This window comes from Labrus mixtus, chromosome 5 (genome assembly GCF_963584025.1).
Source record: "Labrus mixtus chromosome 5, fLabMix1.1, whole genome shotgun sequence".
NCBI classification, from domain to species: domain Eukaryota; kingdom Metazoa; phylum Chordata; class Actinopteri; order Labriformes; family Labridae; genus Labrus; species Labrus mixtus.
Window position 1 is genome coordinate 25,098,068 of NC_083616.1, and position 24,751 is coordinate 25,122,818.

A 24,751-nucleotide genomic window follows, 5' to 3' on the forward strand; every position below is an offset into this window, starting at 1 on the left:
CCTTTCACTCACTCACTCACTCACTCACTGCTCTCCATCTCAGGAAATCTCCTGCGTCACAGAAGCGCAACATCCGCATTAGTTTCAATTTGAAACTTTAGAATTAACAAAATATTCTGTAGCTTTTAAACAGGAAACAGTTAGATATCGATTAACAAAGTCAACCGTGAAGTACTCAAACTATTTTAACCAATGAGTACACATCACCTTTTTTTCCAATTAGTGAGATCTCATAAACACAGCTTGCACTAATGAAAAGAGGCTGAACTGATTTGACTTCTGAAAACAATCCTAACTGTTTCAATTGTGAGATGACACGCATTATTAGTTAGGCGACATAGAGAGAAGTTAGTGCCAAGCAGAAGAGCCATGAAATCAATAGCTTAACGATTTGCTGTCATGTTCTTACAAGCGTGAATGCCAATAGCACACAATGCTACAAGTGCTATCCGCAGTTAAGGAGGGAGTATATCAATGTTACAATCCTTACAAAATGTTAACATTTCTCCTCTTAAATGGTTAACTCCAGGCGTGGGTTTTACACCTTTAATCCCTCAATGACACGGTGCTTCCACCCCGGATAAAACAAACAGGGTGTGGGTGCTACATTGTCAGTATCAGATGAAGACTTTGTGTGTTTGTGCGCTCTCTCTGTTTGTGCCTGTGTGCAGAGCTTTTCTCAGACATGACAGCACAGTGCATCGGGATACACTCGCCACACCTGCACTCCTGGAATGCATAGACCTGAAGCTCACGTGTGCGTCTGCACGTGCAGACACAATCAAAACTGAGCATACCTTCTCCTACTTTAAAAACATATTTTTTAAACATGTTCCTCTCTGCCTTGACATTGGTTGCACTATATTCCCTTGTGTATGACTAGACTTCATTGCGGTGTGCTTGTGGTTACTTTACAGGTAAATCAAATGTTTTGTGGTTAACCGTTGGCTTTTTGAACAGCTATGAGTCACTACCTAGGATCATCTTTTTGTACAGTTGTGTGTGCTTTAGGTGTGGCATTGCTTGAACTGCAATAGATCATCAATTGCCTTGAATTGGTGACTTTTTCTTTTCTAATGTCGACCTTGAACTTACAATGAGATATAGTATATGAAACAATGTGCAGGAACAATGCAAACAACAGAAACATGGAACATACTGTAATTCTTGCCCATATCAGAGACGGCACAAGCTTCAGTATGATTTTAAGATCCACCTGGCCACTGATAAATTAGCTTTTTAACCACATTTAACAAAAAAAAAAAGCTAAAAAATACATTTGCATACACTCCATGAAAGTCACAGCGACACTCAACACATTTGAGTAAAAGTGGTCCTAATGTAGATGTTAGCAGGGATTATTATGAAAATACTATCTGCAAAAAAGCTGATCAGAATATTAAGAATGTAACTCTGCAGACGAGACCAAAGAGACGTGTAGCTCAGAGAAGAATTATATACACTTTAAAATAGTGTGTTACTAAAGTATCTTAGGCATTGATACTCATACAGTAGTCATTGGTAGATAAGTGATGCCTTCTCTGTGTTGGGCTTAAAAGGGGTGTGAGTCTCTCCTTTACAAGAAGTTACAATTCGAATCTGGATTCATAGACTACTATGAGATTAATTTACGATTCATTCAAATATAGAACCAGTCGGTCTGATGCAAATTGATTAAAGTATCCCAAGTTTTTTTTTTTTAGGTTTCTATTTGGGGCCTTTTTGCCTCCTTTGGACAGGACAGCTGAAGAGAGACAGGAAATGTTGGGAGGAGAGAGTAGGGGACCACACAGCCCACAGCCACTGCAATGAGGACCAATAGCTTCCGCACAGGAAATCTGAAATCTGGCCATGGACCTGTTGATGCGGAACGATGCACTCAGATCATTAACATCAAGACTGGTTACTGATTTAGATTGGTTTAGATAAAGTAAGCCTCTATTAATATTTAGTGATGAAGGTATTATTGGGAAAGGAAAATGCAGCATTTGGGGTCAACTTCGTGTCAGTTAATGTGTTCTGGTTTTTAAACATGCTGCTGTTTCACTATTCACAAGGAGACACTTTCTCCATAGAGGCAGCAGTGGAGGATGAATTAAGGCAGATGTGCTTGACCGAAAAAAACACACACACACACACACACACACACACACACCTGAGGATTTGAAGTGCCTCCTCTGAGTTCTGCAGCTCATCAGAGAGTCGTCTCCATCTCAGCAGTGCCTTCAGGTCAGACTGCTCTGCTGCCTCTTGAATGGAGAGCTGGAGAGAGAGAGAGAGAGAGAGAGAGAGAAAGAGAGAGAGAGACAATGTTGGGTAAAAGATTTGGGTAGATCAAAGAAAACAGAAGGAAAAGTTGAAATGGTTTCATCAGCAAAAATGGATAGAAACAGCTCAAATAAAAAGTCAAACTCTGCAACATGAGAGTAGTGGCACTGTCTGTATCCGTCACTGTGTCTTATTGACTTTTCCTTACAACGACAGGCCGGCTTAGATCAGTTTATATTAGAGCCAAGCTCGTGTCATAAAGTCGACATGATGCAATGGCGCAGACACAAGAGAAAACATTTGCGTAACTTAAGATGGTGTGGGAAAGCAAGTAGGAGGATTAGATCTGTACAGATGTCAACTCCCTCATTAAAGCTGAAGTTAGTGTTGCAAGCAACGGATTCATGCCAATAACTACACCCTTTTTCTTTGTCTTGTTTTTTTTAATCTGATTTTTTCCCCCTGCAGGTATGCCTCATTGTGAGATCTTACTTAAAGTACATCTGGAGCTCTCTCTGATCTATTATCTACTTCTTTAAGCTTTCACTTGTTTAAGGTCGAGAAGGTGGCAGCACATTTTTACGACTAATGTGCTTCAGCCTTGTCTACTTTCTTCTTAGTAAGTCAGGTTTGTTTAAAGGTTAAACCAGGTACTTCTTCTTTCTTTCCCTCCGTTTGGCCAACTCTTCAATAGTAGTTTTTTGCTTTTCTTTGGGGCTTCATTGCTTTGAAACTTGGATTGGTGTCTTTATAGACTATTTCCTTGTTTGCTTTGTGTATGGTTTAATGAGACTAAAGAAATTAGCCACGTCTACTTTAAATGGATTCCAACCAGAACAATAACATTTGAAAATCCTGGCAACAACCTGAAGCAAAACAGGAAAAAAAAAAAAAACATCTTTCAGGCACTTAAAGAATATGTCTCACTACAGGTGCACATTCAAAATATAACTGCCAAGTTGAATGATTTTGATAAAACAGATCTGTCAATGTTATGTTTGATTTTTTTGTTGTTGAATTAAATGTGTCAGAGCAATTTATATACAACTTTGTTTCAATTCACCAGCTCACCGTCTGCATCACAAAATCCCCTGCCCCTGCAATATTCCTACACATGGGTACGAGTTTGTTTACCGGTGCCCACATTCCCCTGTCAAGTGTGTTATTTGAGACCACAAACTTTGCAGTGGAAGTGGCAGACGCCAGTTTCAGGCCCAGCATTGTACATTGGCGATGTTTATAAGTGAGCCAGTGATTTCCTTGACCCATTTCTTAGGGTGACCACATTTTTTTAAAACTCCAAATCAGGAGACTTGCACTTCACCGCAAACAGACATGTATCGATTCCACAGCTCGGTGACCTGCACTGGTCACTCAAGGTGGTAGGTCAAGTTTCCCTCCTGAGCAGGCTGCTTGGTTGTCAGCAGCATTTGCCTCACTGAAGGGGGTCGAAACCAGATGTTTGTGTTTGATAGTTTTAATATGGCTTTGTATTTACACGACTGAAAATGGATACTTGCAAAGTGCGCAAAACACAGCAAGCATACTCACTGGCTAGTTAAGCAACAGCCGAAACCCCGAGATTGATTGACACATGTACAGACGAATCAGTGTTGAACTTTGACTCATGGTGCATTAGTGATGTTTGCCAAGGCAACAGCTTTGGCAACGGCATCGATTGACATATACAGTATACAAACACTTTCATTACTGTATATCATGTTGTTCTCAAGCAAATAAGACTGTCTTAAAACCCATAAGGTCACTTCACTTCAAAACTCTGGACAGGAAACCACAACAGTATCATCATTGTGATATTCTTGATAAATATAAAATTCTGAGCTTTGACAATTTAATTTTTTATACCGATGTCCGCTTAGTGTACAAAATAATCCATGGTGCTGCTCCCCCACCATCGAAAAGCTTTGTGAAACTTCGCTCTGAGCTGATAAGCAGGTCTTCAAGGTCTCTGCCTCTAACGGAGATTGCAGTATTCCTAAACGTGGCTCCGCTTTAGCACAATCTGTTTTTTCGTTTTAAAGCCGTTAAAGAATGGAATAGTCTTCCAACTAGTCTTAAACTTTGCACAAACTTCTGCACTTTCACCCGGGAAGTCAAAAAATTGATTTTAAGGAACCAGTCTTGTCAGCATTAATGTGTCATCTCGACAACCTTTTAGATCTCTCAGGGAAACTTGTACATAATGTTTTAATATCTGTAAATTGTTCTATGTCTTTCTTCTCTCTTATGAATGTGTGTGTGTGTGTGTGTGTGTGTGTGTGTGTGTGTGTGTGTGTGTGTGTGTGTGTGTGTGTGTGTGTGTGTGTGTGAGACTGACTGGTTGATTTGTATCTTGCTGTTGCCATCATCTGCCCAGGGACAACAGATGGAAATTAGCTAGCTAGCTAAATCTGGTACAAAGCATCTCTTCTCTTCTGAGACTAATGTGTTTTTTTGTACACTGTCCCTGATTCAAATAAACGGTTGGAAAAAAAAAAAAAAAAAAGTGTTGTAAGAATGGTGTACTGTTTTGGTATTTCAATGGGTTAAAATCGAGACAAGGACTTTTAAAAAATGGGAAATATTAGTGTTTTATAGATATTTGTAAGGACACAGAGCTTGAAACGGGACGGTCCCGCGGTCAAATCAGGACTGATAGTCACCCTAACATTTCTATTTCAAGGTTACTTCTTCAAAATAGCTCAAATAAATTAGTATTCACAAATTACTAAGCTGTTGTATTTACATGTAAAGGCTCGTGTTATAGCATTGATTTATCTCTGGTAAACAGTTTTAACACGTCATTTTCATTAAAAAGCTGTATCCTCAATCCTCAGGCAGCAATTATTACTGAACTTGTTGTGCGTGAGCCCAGATTATGTCCTCCAGGTAGGTGGCAAAGCCCTCACTGATCCATTCCTCAGTCCAGTCTCTGGCGCCAATAACCAAACCAAACCAGGAATGAGCAATCTCGTGGCAGATCCTGGACCCACACAGAGAGAGGCTGTTGGCTCCAGAACCAGAACTCCCTGTGCCCAATACACTCTGGGATAGGAAAATGATATGCGGGCTGGTGGAGAGAGAGAAAAAAAAAAACAGAAATAAAGAATGAACAAAGGGGACAAAAACACATACAATTGTTAAAACTGAGGAAATGAATGAGAAATAAGTTGGGGATAAAAAGGATCCAAGGATTAGAAGACAGGACGAAAATGCTTTTATACTCGGGAAGGTTCAGGATGACAAATCAATCAATCAATCAATTTTTATTTGTATAGCGTCAACTCATAATAAGTGTTATCTCGAGACACTTTACAAAAAGCAGGTCAAATACCTTACTCTTTGTCTGTTAACATTACAAAAGAGCAGGTAAAAAGACTTATGGCTATATTACAAAGACCCGGCCTATCCATCATGAGCACTTTAGCAAAGCAGCAAAAGTTACAGTGGTAAGAAAAAAACTGCCTTATTAAAAGGCAGAAATCTTCGGCGGGATCCCCAGGCCTAGACTGCGCCTCTCAAAGACAAGAAAGTAAACTCAATGGAAATTACCATGACCAAAAAAGTGTTTGTGAGGAAGAAAGAAAAACCTAAGAGGGATGAAGATTTACTACCACTGTCTAAAAAGATCAAAGAGTGACTAAGGCCATGTTCCACACCTATGATTAGAGGAAAATGAAGCCTGATCACGCCACACAAGAAGAACCAAACCTGTGTCAACTAATGAGCACAAGAGTCACTTACTGCCCATCCCTTCCTACATTTTATAAATTATGTCAAGAATCGGGCCGCTTAGTCATCAAGTGTTCATGCGAACCAAACTGCCCTGTGCAAACATAAAGCAAGACACATCATGCTGGGTAAAAACGGGTTAAAATTTAAGTGCCTTGCTGTTGTTGTAGCTAAATAAATAAAGGTCAAATGAATAGTTTCCACTCCACCTCTTTTACGTTGTTTCTACAGACGACTTCAAGGCAACAGAGAAGACTTTTTGTAATTAGAGATTTCTTTTTTCTTACTATACAAGATCATTATGAAACCAAATCTTTAAAGATCTTAATAGAGATGAAAAGAAAAGAACTAAAGACAAAGCTTGAATAATAGTTATATTTAAAAAAACTACAAACATCTGTTTTAACTCAATAGCCATGACTGATTTATTGAGCAATTATGTTAATTGAGATTTACCTCCCACACTTCACACAAGGAAATTAAACATATGGTTCTGCTTGAGATCAAATTTAAAAGTGCATCTCACGTGTTTGTAGATATAGAGTCAAGTGTTTCCTTCTGTGCACTCTTGTAAACACATACAATATGTTCAACATTCACATCACTAAATTACACACAAGAAGGCCTGATAGTACTTTTAGTTACAGGGAAGAAAAGAGGCTGAAGTGATAACTTTAACAGTGTGCCTGTGTATAGTATTTGTGCGTGTTTGTGCGTGTTTGAGACACAACTATTCAAAAGGCTAATTCGATTTTTTTAGCATGTAAGGGAATAAGGCCACGAGCTGTTAAATTCCAGGATAATTGTTATCAAATGTGAGTTTCTAATGTTATTCTATACATGCAAGTCTCCATTTTAGATGTCTGAATAATAAGGGATATGTTAAAAATGTGGGGTTTTCCCCTCAAATGTTCCTGTTTTCACAATCAAGGAAGTAAATGTAAGGTTTGACGAGGGTTTGGAAAGTGTCTTTTGCCGCACATGATTCCTGCCAGCAGAGAATACTGAGATGCTAAATTAGGACTGACGCAGCAGACATCTCTGTCGGATGCATCTTGGCTTGAGTTTGCTGTGAAAATGAGGAAGTGTGTTAGGAAAATTTTTCTTATAGGAAAAAAGTGAAGGTCGGGATTTTCTTGACGTAGACGTGTTCTTTTACTTCAAAAAGAGTGTTTTAAATTTAAACATCTGGCGATTTGTCATTATTTTTTACAAGAACTATTTTCCCAAATAAATACTGACTAAGGTTACGTGCAGAGCTCCACAAACAGATGGCATCAGATGTTTTTTTGCTCGTTTAAGACTTGATCAGTTTTTGTTTTTTTTAAACAGATTTGCTTTTTACAAAAAAATAAAATATAGACTTGTACAAAAGTAATGCCTCTCAGTCATGACTTATGGGCCTCTCTACATGTGTGGTGGTGACTGTGTCTGCAGAGAGCCCTGTCCTCTGCCGGTCATTTAATGTTTTGTTTTGGTTGACTCTGGACATTTTTTTGGGTGGGGAGCGGGTGTGTTTCCTCCAGCCTATGACAGCTTGAAGGTGAGTTTAGAAGTGGACACATTTCAGTGATTGGACGTGATTCAAAGCGGTGAATATAGCTGATGTTGACATACAGTATATAGCAGCATAAAGGGAACTTTTTGTCCGAAAGAGACGATACGCCAAGCAGAAAAGGCTCATTCCAAAATGAGTGTGACGCAGAGTTGGCCTTCTTTGTGTTGCACAGGCAGATGCCAAACACCGGTTAGCTTGTGCTAGCGTGCTAAACTATCTGCTTTAAATGTAAAAGGCCTATTCTCAGGTAGCTTGCAGTGTAGGTACAAGCAGTAAACGTACACTCTAAGTACTGCAGTTGACGTACTGCGCTTCTGGGGGCGATGAGCCCATGAGGAGGGGCCTGATTTAAATGTGTGTGTTTACAAACTTTATCCTACATTGTCTTTAAAACACATATTGACTGAACTCTGAACTGATGCTCTAAACAACAGATCCAAACTGGGACTAAGAGGCTAAAGCAATAGCTCTGTGAGGCTTTAAGCATAACATCGTGCTAACAGGCTGCCAATGCTAATGCTAAATTATGTTAGCAAAGCATATTGTTCAGAAGTTTCACCATCAGCATACTTGCATTTACAGCTGGGGCTGATATTAAAGTGGAAGATGGAGGGTCATAAGCACGTCACAAAGTGCAGCCGAGCAGCAAGAAAAATAAAAAACAACAATATAGACCATCTTTTTTTTTCTTGCTGCTGGAAGTCATTTTTTAAACGGTATTAAGTAGCAAAGAAAAGTAGTTGAAAACCTCGCTTTATCTATCTATTTACTCATAAACACATCCTTTCCACACACATCCAAGGGGGGGTACATGTTTTGCTGATGTCATCGTACAAAGTCGTATAAACTAAGTACGATTATACATAATGATTCACATGTGTAATGGATTTAAAGGATCCTGTACATTATAAACATATAATCAAAAGAGAACAATTCATTGCAGATGGGCACCTACCATCTTGAGTTTTAATGTAAATATTTCATTTTACTGTCTAAAAGTGTCATTAATGTTAAATACAAAGGTTTAGCAGGACATGTGACTGTTGACCCTGAGACAGTGCTGTTAAAAAAAAAAAAAAAAAAGGGCTAATAGGAGAGCTCAGTCAAAGCCAAGGTCATGGCTGAAGACTTTTCTGGAGCATTCTTTACTCCTGCCTTACGTAACAGGCTGTGGGTGCCCTGAGGGGCTTAGGTGGATCTGTGCGTGAGAGGCGAGCTATTCTTCAACAGAAGAACTGAAGAGGGGTCACAGAGGTGCAAATGAATGCTCTCTCTCTCTCCTTTTCTCTCTCTCTCTCTCAGCCCATATAACAACACTGAACTGTCTAGAATTCCTTTCACACTCTCTAGACCGTCTGTGTCCCAGCCACTATTGACCCGACATTGGTGGGATAATTTATGGCAAACTGCAGGTCCTTACTTTAAAAGTAAGTAAGGGTCTAACTGGGAATATGGAAGCGACATGTGTTTCTCCTTATTAAAACATTAACAGCGGTCCTTCTTGTAACTGCTCAGGCACAGTTAGCTGTAATTACTTCACCTGCAGACTCTCAGTCCAATCCCGCAGCAACAAATAGACCGTATGATGCTGCTACTGAGAAATAATAGGGAGTTGTAATATGAGCTGATGTCATCCAGGAAAGATACGCATCTTGAAACACCAGATGAAAATTATGTTTAGCCTCCGCCATAATCTAATTATAGTGATGAGTCAATTATAAAGGAAAACATTGACTGAAGACACGGGTTAGGCCAGGGTCTTCCACACAGGCTATTTTGCAGGCAAACAAAATTGGATGTCTGGACAGCACAACTATGTTTTATTTCCCTACGGAGTGTTTTATCAGATACAGGGCAGGGCATCTCGGTATGCTATTTAGGAACATGTCAACATCACACAATGGGGGTCTTATGGGCATCATTTCCGAGACAGCATCTCAAATCTAATCCCATGTTTTTCCTGATTACACAAACAAAGGGCCTCACTGGAGCAGGAGATGCTAACATTAGCCTTATGAGTTTCTTTGTAGCCTAATCTTATTCCCCTACAATTGGATAAGCACGCCTTTGTTGTCATCTCCAGCAGTGCGTTGTGTGTGTGTTTGTGCGAGCGAGTGTGAAACACAAAGACAGCCTTTCAGAGACGGCGTTTGCACATGCTCCTCTGAGGGATGCGGAATCCATCACTACAGTGACAAATAGTGTCATCCCACCATGGAGGGAATGAAAAACAACAGCATCTTTCACACTCACTGATACACTGACTGACATTAGCTGACATCAGGGACCTGTCATGGCAACAGAAAACTCTCAGAAATGTTCATGCATATGTAGCACCTGCAGACACCTTTCATCTGAATCTATGGTTAGCTGTGGAGATGAATGTGTTTCCTCCCGAATGCCAAAAAAAAAAAACGGTTTCTGTTCTGTTTTTGAGTGGTGGACATCATTACTATGTAAGAGGAAGAACTGCCTTAATTGCAGAACATGCTCTGCTCTTCTCCTCGCAAAATTACCAACAGTCACTTAGCGTACAACTACAGCTGCTGATTAAACTGACAATTACAATCAATCAAGCGTTTAGAAATAAAAAACGAAACTTTCAGAAAATGTGTTGACAAATTATAGTCTGTAGTGTCATCATGTAACAAGAACATTAAACTTCAGTTCAGTGCAATACTGTTAACAACTTAACAACATCAACACGTATTTCAACACCACAGCAACAAAAACAAAAGTCCTAGGTTGAGTAGTTTCTTATTTTTCATTCAAAAAGTTGCAAGCAAATTACTGCACAAATACACTGGCAACATATTTGTACAATGTAGACATCTGCCTTAAAATATAGGGTCCAGATTAATTTGAAAATATTCAATCTAAATTATCATTTGTAGTCCTTTGAACCTTCAGCGAGGTTTGTTTGTTTGTTTGTTTTATTTGGATCCCCATTAGCTTCAGCGAGGTGATCTGGCACTACTACCAACGGATGTCCCTGACGCCCAGCATCCACCATCGGACTGCGCCGTCCCCACAACCACCGCCGTCCTCATTCATGCACGGCCTGCTCCAACCTCCACATCGGCGGCAAAGGAAGTGTGGACAGGAACAGGAACGCAAGGAATACAAACAGTATCAGTGAAGAAACCCCCTCATCCCAATTATGCCCTTATGTCCTACTGATAAGTTACATACCCTAACACATGGCCCTTAGTCTCCGAACAGCCTCCTTCAACAGATCCAGGCCCCATTTATACAAACAAGCTAGCCAAGTAGTGACAACACCCATCAATACCACATGACCTCTATTGGCTCCCCAACTGAACTGTGCAGACAGATGGGCAGCAAGAGCAAGGACATCTTAAAGTGGGAACATCCCTTCACCAGTGTTTTTGTTCAGTTTGTCCCGCGACACCTCTTGAAAGCTGGACAGCTGCTCAGGCGTCCCAGAGTCATCTTCCCAGCTCTCACCGAACACCAAATCCTCGCGCATGGTTTGTTTTTATTTTTATACTCTGACTGTGCATGATACATCAATTAAGATAAAAACTCATTTGTTTGATTATCTGAATAACTGACACACTGCATTTTGCTCGTTAAGATTCTTCTCCAGGTGACAGAATAGGATCATCAATTTATCCCACCAAAATACTCCAATAAATGTGTCCGTATCCTCTTGTCAATATACATAACATTTGAAGTTTGCATGATGCTTAATGATGTTGATGTTTGGTTTCAGCTCTGTCACTGACCCCTCAGAGAAAGTAGATTCTCGTAAGCGGACCCTTTCTCCTGTTGTTGTTTTGATGTTTGTGATCTCAGACGGATTTTTAATTAATTGCAAGCTGTGTAACAAATTGCCCTTTGGTTGTACTAAAGATTAACTGTCTGCTCTTCTTTTTTTTTTTTTTAAGTCATGTTCTTCTAAATAGATTTAAGAAATGGATTAACCGTGTTTGACATTAAATTGGATGCCAAACACAAATTCCAGACTCTACTGTTAATTATATTCCCTGTTCTTGATTGCTTTCATGTGTTATTTTTAGTAGAACATTATGCAGAAATCAACTCTGACAAACAGTGCTTTAATTTGTATCCAGAAGGCAATAAACAAGAGGGATCCCGATGCAAGACTGTCTGCATATAGGATAACAGATATGACCTTAGGTGACCTTTCTGATGGTGGTACCCCATTGAGTCTTAACGCACGAAATGAAAGACTGATTAAATCCCCCCTGTGCTTTCTCACACGACAGCCTCACCACTCTGAGTCACCCAGGGTGACCTGTCCCGGAGCTTCAGAGGTGTGTGCCAGGAAAGTCTTCAATTTGGGTGCGATACAGATTGCAATAGTGTCTCATTCCTCCATTTCTCCATCCATTATTCATCCCTCCATCTCTCCATCCATTGTTCCTGGCTGTAGGCCATTTTTTCCCCAGCGGGACACTTCCATGCATAATGCAGCAGGGGCCATATCATAGTCCTGTAATTGACATCCATAGCCCGGCTAAGCACATAGCTGGGACACCAGTAAAACAGCCCCATGAGACGGAGGGACGAGGAAAAAAAAAGATGATGAGAGCCAAGTGTGCACCGTGTGTGTAAATGAGAGAGTAAGAGCGGGAGCATAAAGAGGCAGAGATACGACAAGATGGAGAGCAGGACTTGGAAAAATATCAGTACATATAGAAAAGGGAATGCAGAAAATAAATAAAAAGATTATCTGGTAAAGAGGATATTTATGGAAGGAGAATGAGAAAACCAAAGGGTAAGAAAAAGGAAAAATCAGACTCCTGTCTTTCACCATGTCATGAGTTTTTCTTTTTCCCCAAGTGCAGCGTCATCTCCCCGGTGTGATAACTGTTGAACTGCAGAACCGGTGTGACACAGACATTTCACACATTGTGCACATAACTGAATACCCCAACAGAAACAAGCAGACAAGCACTTTTAAGACACCATGACAGACAGGTAAGGAGACACAAAGCCAAACAAAAGACAACAACTTATAACTTTGTCTATTCTTTTCTATTCAAGCAAAGGTTGGAGGACTGGCCTTTCCTAATGTCAGCTTACGGGAAACAGCTTTGTCTCCTTTCCCTCCCTCTCGGACAAAGTCTGTGGGCTATTTTAGACACAGGGGCCTATTTGACCAAACTCCTACCACCCTTCGTTCTTTTTTAACAAGTCTGACTTCAAATGTCTGGCATTCCAGGCTGGCTGCAGATCAGCTCTCTGCTCCCAGACGGGGCCCCGCAGGGCCAGGCCAAATGCCACTCCATGTAGGGCCTGATCACATGAACGGGGGCCAGACCGGGGCCCCCAGAGAGACACCCCACCCACATACACTGCATCGCATCAGAGCCTGAAAATAAATAGCAGAAAAGATATCAGAGGTCACAGGGAACAAGAAGGCGACTCCTGCCGCTCGAGTCTGGAGAAAATGAGACTTTGTAGTGCCGGCACATGAGAAGTAAGTGGCAGGTTTCAAGGTTAGACTGCAGTTTCTAGCTGTTTTCAAGTGCTTAATCTTAAGAGCTTACTCATGCATATATAGACAGCTGGCTCTGAGCAGGTCAGCTTTGTTTCACACTGATGGGATCCATGTAGGTCACAACCTAATGAGGTTAAAAATGCTTATAGACATACACAGAGATGTACAGAAGACTCAGGCTTACAGAGTATCCTCACAAAGCAGCAGAAAATCACAGGCACAGACATGCACAACCAGACACAACCCCCCCCCCCTCATACTTTCAACGAGTCTTGAATCAGTATCAGCTGGGAAGTGATAGCAGATGTCTGATCCATCCTCTCTTAAGACTAAAACAATCTACAGTGCAGTTTGTTCCTTGTTTAGAAAAGAGTCCAACAACTGATGTCATGCCAGAGGAATGTTCCTTGTGTGTCTTTGTGTGGGTCTGTGAGTCTGCAGGATGCTGGAGCACAAATTTAAAACAGTGCAGACACTTGTGTGTCTATTAAGGTCTTGAAGGTAAGTTCTCTGGCGAACAGAGTTCAACCGGTACGATCTCGGTGCGCGTAATGAAACTGCCTCATTATGTTGTTTTTGTTCACCCCGATGTCCCTGACGCCCGGCCACCACTATCGGACTTTGTCGTCCCACAACCACCGCCCGACGGCCAGCCTCCACCTTCAGACTGTGTCGTCCCATCCACCACCGACGTCCTCATTCATGCACGGCCTGCTCCGACCTTTGCTTCAGCGGCAAGGAAGTGTGGACAACAGGAACGTGAGGAATACAAAGATGAAATTCTTACTGCATATCATCCCATATTTTCTCAAACGTCTCAGTAACACACTCACAGTTATGAATTGGCACTATACAAATAATGGTTGGTTGATTGATTGATTGATTGATTGACTGACCAGTATGTTCTTCTTTGCTCTTTTCTTGATGTGTGTGAATATGTCAAAACACATGCTTCATTGGAATAAGGCAAACTGACTGACTGAACGCATGTGCTGACATCTTTAAAGAGGGTATTCAAAGACTTGGGGGCAGACACATCTGGCTGTAGATGTTCTGCCTGATATATTTATGATTGTGGGAGATCTTGACAAATATTTGCAGTTTAAATGTGTTATTTTGTGTCATTTAATGTTTTATAATTATGTATCTTATACTCTGTATGTATGTATGGCTGCTCTGAAACTCTGTGAATTGTGCTGCTGCTAGTCTTGGCCACGACACTCCTGAAAAGGAGATTTTAACTCTTGATGAGGTTTTTTTTTACTGGTAAATTAATGCTGAAGACTAAATGACAGGAAATCTCTGAGTGACATTAAGGAAACACTCACACCTCCAAGATCCCCCCTGAACAAGCACAAAGGTGGCAGTATAAAAAGATGTTGACACGAGTACCTACGTACAGACACTAAGGGTTTGTTTTCACACCTTAAACTCGTTTTTTTTTTTTTTCCCATCTTTCATTCAGATGATAAAACGATACATTGATGCATTTTTCTCTCGGGTCGTTTTGTGTCCACACAGCAATATTGTTAAGTGGGCCAAAGCACACAAACGCAGGGCTGCCATTACGTCACAGCCTCCAGTCCCCACTGCGCAGCTAAACAAATGCCATGTGTACTAAATACATAACTTGTGAGTTCAGTTTGATTAATAATGAAAAATAAAAAAGTATTTCGCAAGTACTCCTGTCGTTTCCTGACTGGTACAAGACCTGGATGGAGGGCAGGTAAGCACCAAAGATTTTTTTCTCCAGACCTGATTGTCCGTTGCAGTCTGTGTCTGTCCTCTTTGGTTGCAGATCCAAACCAGACAGTGATGGAGATGCAGAGAACAGAGTGGATGATGGCGGTGTAAAACATGATGAGCAGCTCCTGAGGCAGGATGTACTTCCTGAGCTGACACAGGAAGTACATTCTCTGCTGGGCCTCTTGCGTCTACATGGGAGCCCCACTTCAGGTACCGGGAGATTGTGGATCCCAGGAACCTGAAAGTGTCCTTATTTAACAATAACACCTGTTAGCAGTGTCGGCAGAGAAAACACTGACTCTGTTGTTGAGTGCTGTGATGCTCTGCTGATGTTGAATTGGATGGAGGCAGTGATTAACGTTAGCCTATTGTGGTTTTTAGTTTGATTATCAGTTGTAATCAAAATGGCCTATTACTGCATTTTACCACAACTACTACTGTGGCTGCTGCTTACACTACGATTACTACTGGAGTGTGATGAGTCAGCGAGTAAGACTATTTGTTCCGATTGCTGTACTGATTGCTTTCTAACTGCAAACGAACCGCTCCAGTTTTCAATAGGAAGTGAGCCGACACCGTCTATTCTAGGCGATCTTGGCTTGCTTGTTTGGTTCTGCATCAGAGTGTGAATGATGTGTTCACATGTGTCCAAACAAACTGGGCCAAGTTGGACACGCGCCCTTGCTTCAGAAAAATGTATCCAAATGATCCAAGTGTGAAAACAACCAACATTTCACTACCAAATTACTCATGTATCAAAGTTTAAGAGTCCTATACAGTCTCAATACAATCCTATGTAATGTGTCTATTGAGATTGGTGTACAGAGCGTTTCAAAAAGCACTAGTGCAGTCTTAGTTCATCTGGCTACAACAAGCGTCTGTCTATCTGCCAATAGGGTGGTGTCGACATGTTATTTGTGACATTAACCACATTCCTGTTTCACTGTATGCATAAGCCATCAATCATCACACAGCACTCAGAAGTCTCTTTTGCCTCCTCTGCCGTCGTAATGAAAAGGAACAGACAAATCTATTTCACATGATTATAATTTGAGATATTTTCTTGCCTTTTGGGTAATGAATAGACTAATTTTTTTTCTCTCTTATGTAACATGAGGGAATAAGACAGTTAAGAGATGGAAAGTGAGGCCGCTCAGTACTGCAGGGCTATATAAAAAGAGTTTGACAGAATGGAAAGATAGATGAAGGAGAGATCGAAGTGAAATTAGCTAGTGAGCAGAGCTGTCTTTTCTACAGACGCTTCAGGCTGCCACCTGGCCAGACTGCCTACCTGTCAGACAGAGACCTTCAGCTGATGAATGTATTGTGCGTTAAAAGTGTTTGCTATAAATACATTTGCTGCAACACACACACAGCGTATATAAGTGCTGGGAAAAATGTATACAGTGATTGTCACTTGACAGGTACTGTAACAAGGTACAAGAACAATCAACATGTATGTACACATGCAGAGGAATGTAGACCAAACTATTTGACTGAAGATGTTCTGTGACTGTCTGCCAATGCCCTGAAAAACCAACAATATGTAAGTCTGTCTCCTTGTAGTTTCTCAGGCTCAATGTGGCCTGAAGCCCAAATCGCACTGCAACAACCTTTTTTTTAAAGAAACAAAAATAATTGAATTAGACTTTTTTTAAATTCTGGGCTTAGCTTAACGTTCATTTACTAAACCGTGCTGAGAGGGACATTAAGATGTGTAGCAAATTGTAAGCAATACATCCAATAGTTATTGACTTATTTCACTTGAAAACACACTAGTTTATTTTGGCACTAGATAAATAGTTATTTGCCAACATCAGAAAGATTCATCCTCTAGAGACCATAAACATCTGTACAAAATATGTGCCATCAATACAGAAGATGTTTAAATGCCTCAAAGTAAAAATAAAAACTCAAAATTTCTAGCAGAGCTTTATCTAAAGAAAATCAGCAAAGTCATGAGTATGTATCATCTGACTGTGCATTCATGTCTGCAGAAAATATACATCAATCCATTCAGTAGTTGTTATGTTAGTGAAAGGTAAGTGACATTCTGTAAGTATGGGAGATCATAAATCAGGGAAGTATGAGTTACCTTTTGGTGTTGCACAGGGAACCTTCCTTAGTCCTCTGCTTTTTCATTATACAAACTTCCATAGGGTTACCAGAGAACTTAAGCTTAATTTTCCCAGTAATGATGATGCTAAAGCTCCTGTGTATCCAAATGGTGACCAAACGGACTGCCATTTAACAACTGGTTTGGCCCTCGTAAATAAGTAGCTGAAGACAAACTTTCTTAAAATAATCATAAAACAAATATTTCATTAGTTGATCCAAGAGAACCCATGCCTAATATGTCAGTTTTGCCATACAGGTAAGATCAAAGGTCACAAGCCTGGGTATTATCCCACATAAAGTTGGTGACAAAGGTAGCTTCTTTAATTTGAGAAATAAAGCACATTTCAGCAGTTCATGTTCCAACAAGATGCAAAAATACTTGTACATCCGTGAATCTCAAAATGACTCTGCCTCCAGGTTTTCAACAAGAACAAGAAAAATGGAACAAATCAGCCCAGTATCAGCTAACCTGCACTGGCTCCTAGAGTCTTTAAGGATTGATTTTAGAGTTACTTGTTAACAAGGCTCTTGATGTTTTGGGACCAGCCTAAATTACTAATTATTCGCTGTTTTACAATTCGTCACTGCTTCTCACAATTGATCAACTGCAAGTGTGATTTTTAAATACTAATCCATCATACAAAAAGGAAAATACACAGCTCAGCCTTTTTTTTTAACAAAACTATGGAATTCCCTTTCCAAGTCTGTAAGAGGTACAAACTTATGCATCAATACTTTTGACCTACAGTCGGTTTTATTCTTATCTTTTAAAAGTTTATTTGTTAATGCATTCCTTTGTTTTTGCTTCTCCTATTATTTTTTGGTTGTTAGAAAACAAATGCCAGAATGGAAATATGCTGTTATGTTCTGATACTCATTTGCTTGCTTGGTTTTATTATGTTTTATATACATTTATTTTATTTAACTACTCCATCTTTATGAAAGGTGCTATATGATAACGTTTTTTTTTATTATTAAAGTTTATTCAAATATAGGAAATGTTAGCCTGGACCAAATTTGTCGATTGACCAACAACGAAAGGACAGACAAACACACACTGCCATGCACTGACCCCCTCCAGTGGCAGGGCTGAACCAGCCAATTGCAAAAGCCGGTTGACCGGCTTGGAGTACAGCTCTCTCCCTAAGGCTAAAAGCAAACCCAGACATTGGAAGCATTACCACCGAGCATTTCACAGCACTTTGTTCCAAATATCTCATTTTGGCCGGTTCAGCACTGGGGTCCCATGGACATTAAGCTGTCTGGCTTTGCACAGACAAATGAAATTACCCCAGCTTCCAGGTTCCACTCTCACACACACGCCCCAGGATGCACACCAAGAGCCACAGCAGCGAACCCTACGCTGTACAATGGACCCATCTATCACCTGAGGGAATGGGTCCTGTGGACTCATCCATTAGTTAGTAGAATGGGTGAGCAGTGACAGGCCTGTCTTGCCACAGCCTTTAATCCAGAGTTATGGCACAGTGTGTCTGTGTTACAGTTAAATGTACTTCTATATGCCAGCTGTTGCCAGCAGGTTCACATCTTAGAGCAGTTCAAAGCTATAAGCACCATCACTCACAACAACTGCTGGTTACAATGTTGGCATATCTGACACTTGGGAATACAACAGAACATTAACAGCAGGAATCATTTTGAGGAACGCTGCAGATAAATCCAAGCAGGGATTCATAGATATCAAATTATGTTTCATATCAAAAACGTTCATGCTGCATAAACAGGTTCTGAATTATTCACAACTTAATGTATAACCTTCTAAGTTTGAGTTTTATTTATGTGTTGAACACAAAATTATGGGGTGTGGGAGGAAACATGTAAATGGGTTGTATTAAACCACGCTACAAAGACAAGCTCAAAATCTTTCATGGTGTTTACACATTAAAGCTAAAACTTGAGCAGCATGTGGTAATGCAGACAGGCTAATCTTTCACCCAGACTTTAACTAGACTTCTTTTGCAAGCCCCCTAGAAGTTAAGGTGGAACTGCAGTGATGACGCCGTGCATCTTTTCCACTCGTTCACTGATACCTTGAATCTATCCAATTACACCATGCATTACAGTGGAAGACTCTGTCGCTTTGTAAGACATCTTGGATTTCTGCAGCATCTTTTTTACATCTGGTCTTACATCTTGTTTATTCCTTGCAATGGGTGCACTTCCATAGAATGTACAGTATGCACGCTATCTCTATAATGTATCTGTATGATGCACATGTTAAACTGCTCCATTATGTTTACTCTTCACCAGTGTTATTCTCCCCTCTTTTATTGATATTCTGATTCTGTCGAACTACAAAATGTATTTATAGTAGGGCAAATATTCTCATAAAAGCGTCATATTGCAGACTCTGTTGCATCGCCCCCCACTGATTTGCCATTCTTTTTTCATCACGTCTTGCCTCAGGAGACCTCCCGTCCCCCCTCCCGTCTGACAGGGGTAGTCTCCCGCTGTGAGATGCAAGGGTGAACAACCAGATCAGGAGGTTGCAGGGGCAGTCCTCCTGAAATCCTCGAGAATTTCTCCATTTTTTTCAAGCGAGGAATTCTTCTTTTTTTTCCACTGTAAACGAATGATTAACGTACTAATGTTATCAACCAACAACATACGGATACTTGATTGAAAACTGAGCAGGGGTGTTTTATACAATGAAAGATGAATCATTTTAGATCCTCTAGTTGGGTCAGAATGTCAGAAGAATAACCTCTTAAACATCATGAAGTACATCGTATATATCACTTAAAGACAGATGCAGCGGCCCTGTATCCCTCTTGTGTTACAGTGAAAGGGTAAAAAGGTGTCTCCTTCAGCTGTGAGAAGTCACTGTAAGAGAACAGGTAAACCTATACTGCCGATAGAGAAAGGGAAGTTGAGAGGCCCAAGATAACTGGAGAGGAATGTCCCTGCAATAACAAAACACTTTTCTTAACTGGACCCTGCTATCTTCATTAAGAGCACAGAGGAAGGTCTGACAAGAAAAGAAAGTAGGAGGCCTGAGAGATGGATAGTAGAGGCGAACATTTTGGGGGCCCACAGCTGTCCCCTGTGTGTTCAGCAGAGAAAGAGTAATAAAGCTCACCTCAAAATCTTAACTACTTGCAATCTTTTTAAAAGTGTGCACAGGACCCTCCCTCGCCCTGTGTCCAGGTGCAGGCATGCAGAGCTGCCTTTTCAACTCGGCAGGCTCTTTTGTGCGGCTACAGAAGAAAACGGGAGATCCACTCAAGGTGGGAAGAAAGAAACACCTCATCCTTGACTATTTGATTAACAGCTGTCTCCTGTGCCAAAAAAATACGACCCCCCACATAACACCCGCCCCACCGCGAACCCCTCATTTGCTTCCTGAAAGAGCAGGTCTGTGTCGCACACTTCTAGGGTTACTGCACAGATCAAACCGGCGAGGAGAGCAGAAAGGCAAGAAATCCACTGAGACGTCGGAAGGAAGAGGGGAGGATGAGCTGTGGGAGGACTGGGAAAGTAAAGTGGTAAGGAGGGACAGAGAAGAAAAGGGGCGATACAGGTCAGTAAAGAGGCAGGAGGTGCAATTCAGTAAGGGTGCAAAGTGATGAGGATTCATGGCCAATGAGGCAAAGAACAGGGAAACTCATTTTGGAAACTGGGGCAGGTAAAGATTAAAATCTCATCTTTTTCATTTGCATTTTGTAGTCTGTTATTAAATGTTATTCACTTACCATTTAAAGATGGTTACAAGCAATGCCTTTCCTTATAGTCAACAGTATTTCCTTAACGACCAGCTTTGTCTTTTTAAATGCTGTTGCATGATTCATCCCCGGTTATTTCTCATCACTTTGCACAAATGCAAATGTAATTTGAGCTGCAGAGAACTATTCGTTTCTTCTTATTTTGGTACACCAAGATAATCAACTTGCAAATATTAAGACCTCCATAAACAATTTCAGGAGCTTCTTGAATTAAAATGTTGCAGTTATAATTGAAGCCTGAGAAAAAGAGCTTTCTTCCAAGAATGACCAAATGGAATTGCAATTTCACAGTAGTGAAAATAATGAAACCAAGTGTGAGTAAAGAAACAGGAGATCACATTTTAAACTAGTGTTATTCTTTGGGAAATGGTTGGCAGTAACGTGAAGACTCAGGGATTTTAATAGTTTGAACCATATAAAACTGTTTGGTCTGGTCCTATAAAAAAAAAAGATGAAAAAAAGCTCAGGTGGTACACTAAAGCGTTCCAGGGCAGCGGGGGGATTATCCTGCATGGTACCGACTCCCCCCGGCACTCCAGCTCCCGACTTCCTCCCAACAGGGAACTATGACCGGTGTAACTTCCTGCTAGCCCATAAACAAACAATGCAGTGAACTGAAGTCAGCCTGAAAATCCTCCAGTGCCACTTAGAGAGGTCAAGAGGTATACACCAGTCATAATTTTGACCTAGTGCCTGTGACAGTTATATGGCTGCCTAGTTTAGCCGCACTGGAAAGGGAACTAGCAGGTTTACTACTTGATCCTTTTTCTCCATATTTCTTCAGGCAGTCCCTCCTTTGAGGGGCGGCCTGTGAAAAAAAACAGTTTGGGCAATAAACAGTGTTTTCAAGAAGTGTGTTTGTGCAATGTGTTTGTGTTATTCTGCTAAGAAAAACAGCAATCATCAAGGAAGCTGGTAATAAAAGTGCAATGAGACGTGCTGAAAGACTCTCATATGTTTAAGTACGTGCGTGCGTGCGTGCGTGTGTGTGTGTGTGTGTGTGTGTGGGGTAATCAGAGCCCGCCATCAAGCGATGTGGGACGGCCCTCCTTTCCCCTGCCACAAAAAAACTCCCACAAAGAAAACACAAAAACAACAAACTAAAGCCTTTGATATGGCTGAGCTAAAGCTATGATTAGGGATAATCCCATCGTCAAAAACGTGTTACTGCAACTTTTATAAATGTGTTAATTTCACCCACAAGAGAAAGAAACAACAACAGGCAATGACATCTGATCCGTGTAGCATTCCTCTGACGTCATCTCGGCACACTAAATACACATCCTTACACTATTATTTGAACAATAGTCGCATTCATACTAACACAAGCACAGGAATCTGCCTGTCTACAGTGAAGCAAAACAAAACCCACATCACCCACACTGCTAAAAAAGACCCCTTTCAACGAGCGTGTGTGTGTGTGTGTGTGTGTGTGTGTGTCATTTCTCAACCAAACACAGGGAAAGCACCGCTCTCTCCAGGATGAGAAGTCATGTCTTCATTTGGGCACGATGCAAATACAGGGATCTCTGATTAGCCGGTACTTTTGGGACACACAGACTGGGGCTTAAAAGAGCGGGAGGAAATGCCGTGCCCTTCCTGTCACTCCCAGTAGGAACCAAATGACGTGGTTTTTTGATGTGATGAGAAAAAATATAATGAGCTAAGGCATGTTAAGAGTGGGGCGTAATTGTATGAACAAACAAAAACAAACATAAATCACAAGAGCTTTGGTTTTGGTTTCCAATGTGTCCTTCAAATTTTCTGGAGAAATGGTTCGCATTTGTTTTTCTAAGATTTGATTTTGGGCTTTTTACTCTTTTATTTGAGATAGGACAATGGATAGAATCAGAAGGCGGGGAGAGAGAGAGAGTGGGGAATGACATGCGGGAAAGGATTTGAACCCGGGCAGCCCGCTTGGAGGACTACACCCTCTGTACATGGGGCGCACATGTACCACCCTGTGGTTAGCTTGCAAGTTTTTACCCATGCAATGCTCTCCTGAACATTTCTTAATTTTGACTGAATCCACCCCCTAGTAAAGTTTTCTAAAGAAGTTGCGGTAACTGATGCGTGCAGGAAATATTAAGGAAAAGTTACAACAAGTAAGGGGGCATGGGTGAGGATATTTACATCAGACCAGTGGGCAACTGGTGCAATCGTCATGTCCCTAATGAAACTGTTTCATTCTCTTTTCTGATCGCCAGTATGTTCTTTTCCACTCGTTCATTTGTACTGAGATAAGTTCAATTACAAGTAGCATCTGTGCAGGTTCTTAGTCATCCAGGTCATGGTTAATTCAAAGCTTGATCCAGAGGCGAATGGACTTGGTTCAAGATCTTGAAGACGTTTCACCTCTCTTCCTTCAGTGAAGCCTTTCAGAGGAGAGGTGAAACGTCTTCAAGATCTTCTTCCAAGTCCAGTTGCCTTTAGACCAAGCTTTGATATTACAAGTAGCATTGACATAATGGAAAAAGATTATAGCATCTAAATCTTTTGCTTCATCCGCGCCATCGTTTTACATCACGTCTCATCTCCTGAGCCCCCCCCCCTCCTACCATCTGACAGGTAGAATCTCCCACTTTGAGTGATGTGTGAAAGAGTAACTCAGAAAGATTTTAGGGACAGCCTTTCCTGAATTTGTTTGACATTTTCAGGAGTGCATGTGTGAAAAAGGCTTTAGAAACAGAAGTACATTTTAGGGATTCCCCATCCGTGCTCACTGATAGCAACTCTTTCTACCTTGTTGGTTTTCTTATGTGGCAGACACATCTTCCTCACTCATCCATATACTCTCTATCGATGTTTAACCACACTGTATTTGTCTTCCTGTCTACTGATCTACTGATCTACTGATCTACTGATCTGGTTGTCTTACAAGTTGAACTAATAGTGTGGACACAGCAGTGCTTCTACATTTCCCTGCCTTAGACAGGTTTTCAGTAAAAACAGAACAAAACAGAATGGCAGTACAAAAGTGAACAGGGGGACAATAATAAAGAATAATATTGTTTGCAATATAAACACTGCAGGCTAATATGCATCTGTTGATAACTTGGATTTCAGTCGGACAAAGGGATTATGTTAAAATATGACATCTTGATGCCGTCATTGTTATACAAAATAAACTAAAATTGATTATGTGAAATCCTATAAACTGCTGACTGGCTTCATCATCAATCCGTGTGTGTGAGTCAGAAAGCCCTGTGGGTGCACAGTGTAGGCGGCACAGCCCTTGAATGCAGACCTGCCCTTACTTGACTCCTTAATCTTCAGTTTCCTGCCCTCCCTGCTCGTATCTTGGTACAAAAACTTCACGCCGCTGTGAACCCTCCCCTGTTTTTGCCTCTGCCCCACCGCCCTCCCTCCCTCCGCTGTATCACACTACAACAGCTTCCTGCCTCCTTGCCACAGCTCCCCCTCCACTCCTGCTGTTTCCACTGAGGCACTGCACAAAAACTGCGCTTGGCCTGGTCCCAAGCACTGGGGCCCACATACCTCCCAATCTCCAGATTAAATAGCGCCATTCTCTGAAGTCCGTCCAGGGACTAATGGCTTTTGTTGCTGGGAATAATCCACACATCCTCTCCCACATCCTTGGGGTCTGCTGGCCTGTCATGAACCCAGCAGTTACCCTCTTCGACTCCCTCTCATCTCCATCTCAATCTACGCTTCCATTCTGGTTGACCTCGCCGCCCTCCCGTGGCACAAACTCTGTGGTTAAGAGCAGAAGCATGCAGGACCGAAACCACCCGCGCTGAGAGCAGGCAGAGAGTTGACATTGGGTTGAATCCCATGCAGAGTTTTATAGGGAGTTGGTGCAGGTGATGTCTGAAGCTTAATGAAGGCTCTAAATCTCCTCTCTGTCATCGTCAGCTAACTGGAGTCAAAGCAGCCGGGGCAAGAGGGATAAGAAGCTGGGAGCTGTCCTCGTAAGGGAAAGAAAACATCCGTCAGACATCAGCCACAGCCGAACAGCCTCTGTGTATCTTGATGCGCATTCAAAATAAATACAGCAGGGAGATAGATTTTCACAAGATGAGGGAGAAAGATCAAAGGAGCACTCTCTATTTTGGGCAACGCAGTCAAAATAAG

At 41.3% G+C, this 24,751-nt stretch overlaps 1 protein-coding gene across 1 annotated transcript in view; it reads right to left on the bottom strand.

Moving 5' to 3' along the window:
• aopep (aminopeptidase O (putative)) overlaps nucleotides 1-24,751 on the bottom strand; it is an 86,832-nt gene that overhangs the window by 53,798 nt on the left and 8,283 nt on the right. Inside the window, exons 7-8 of the mRNA XM_061038779.1 lie at nucleotides 5,125-5,338; nucleotides 2,156-2,262 (exon numbers count right to left, since the gene is read on the bottom strand). Of these exons, the coding sequence (XP_060894762.1) occupies nucleotides 2,156-2,262; nucleotides 5,125-5,338 (321 nt within the window). The remainder of the gene's footprint in view (nucleotides 1-2,155; nucleotides 2,263-5,124; nucleotides 5,339-24,751) is intronic.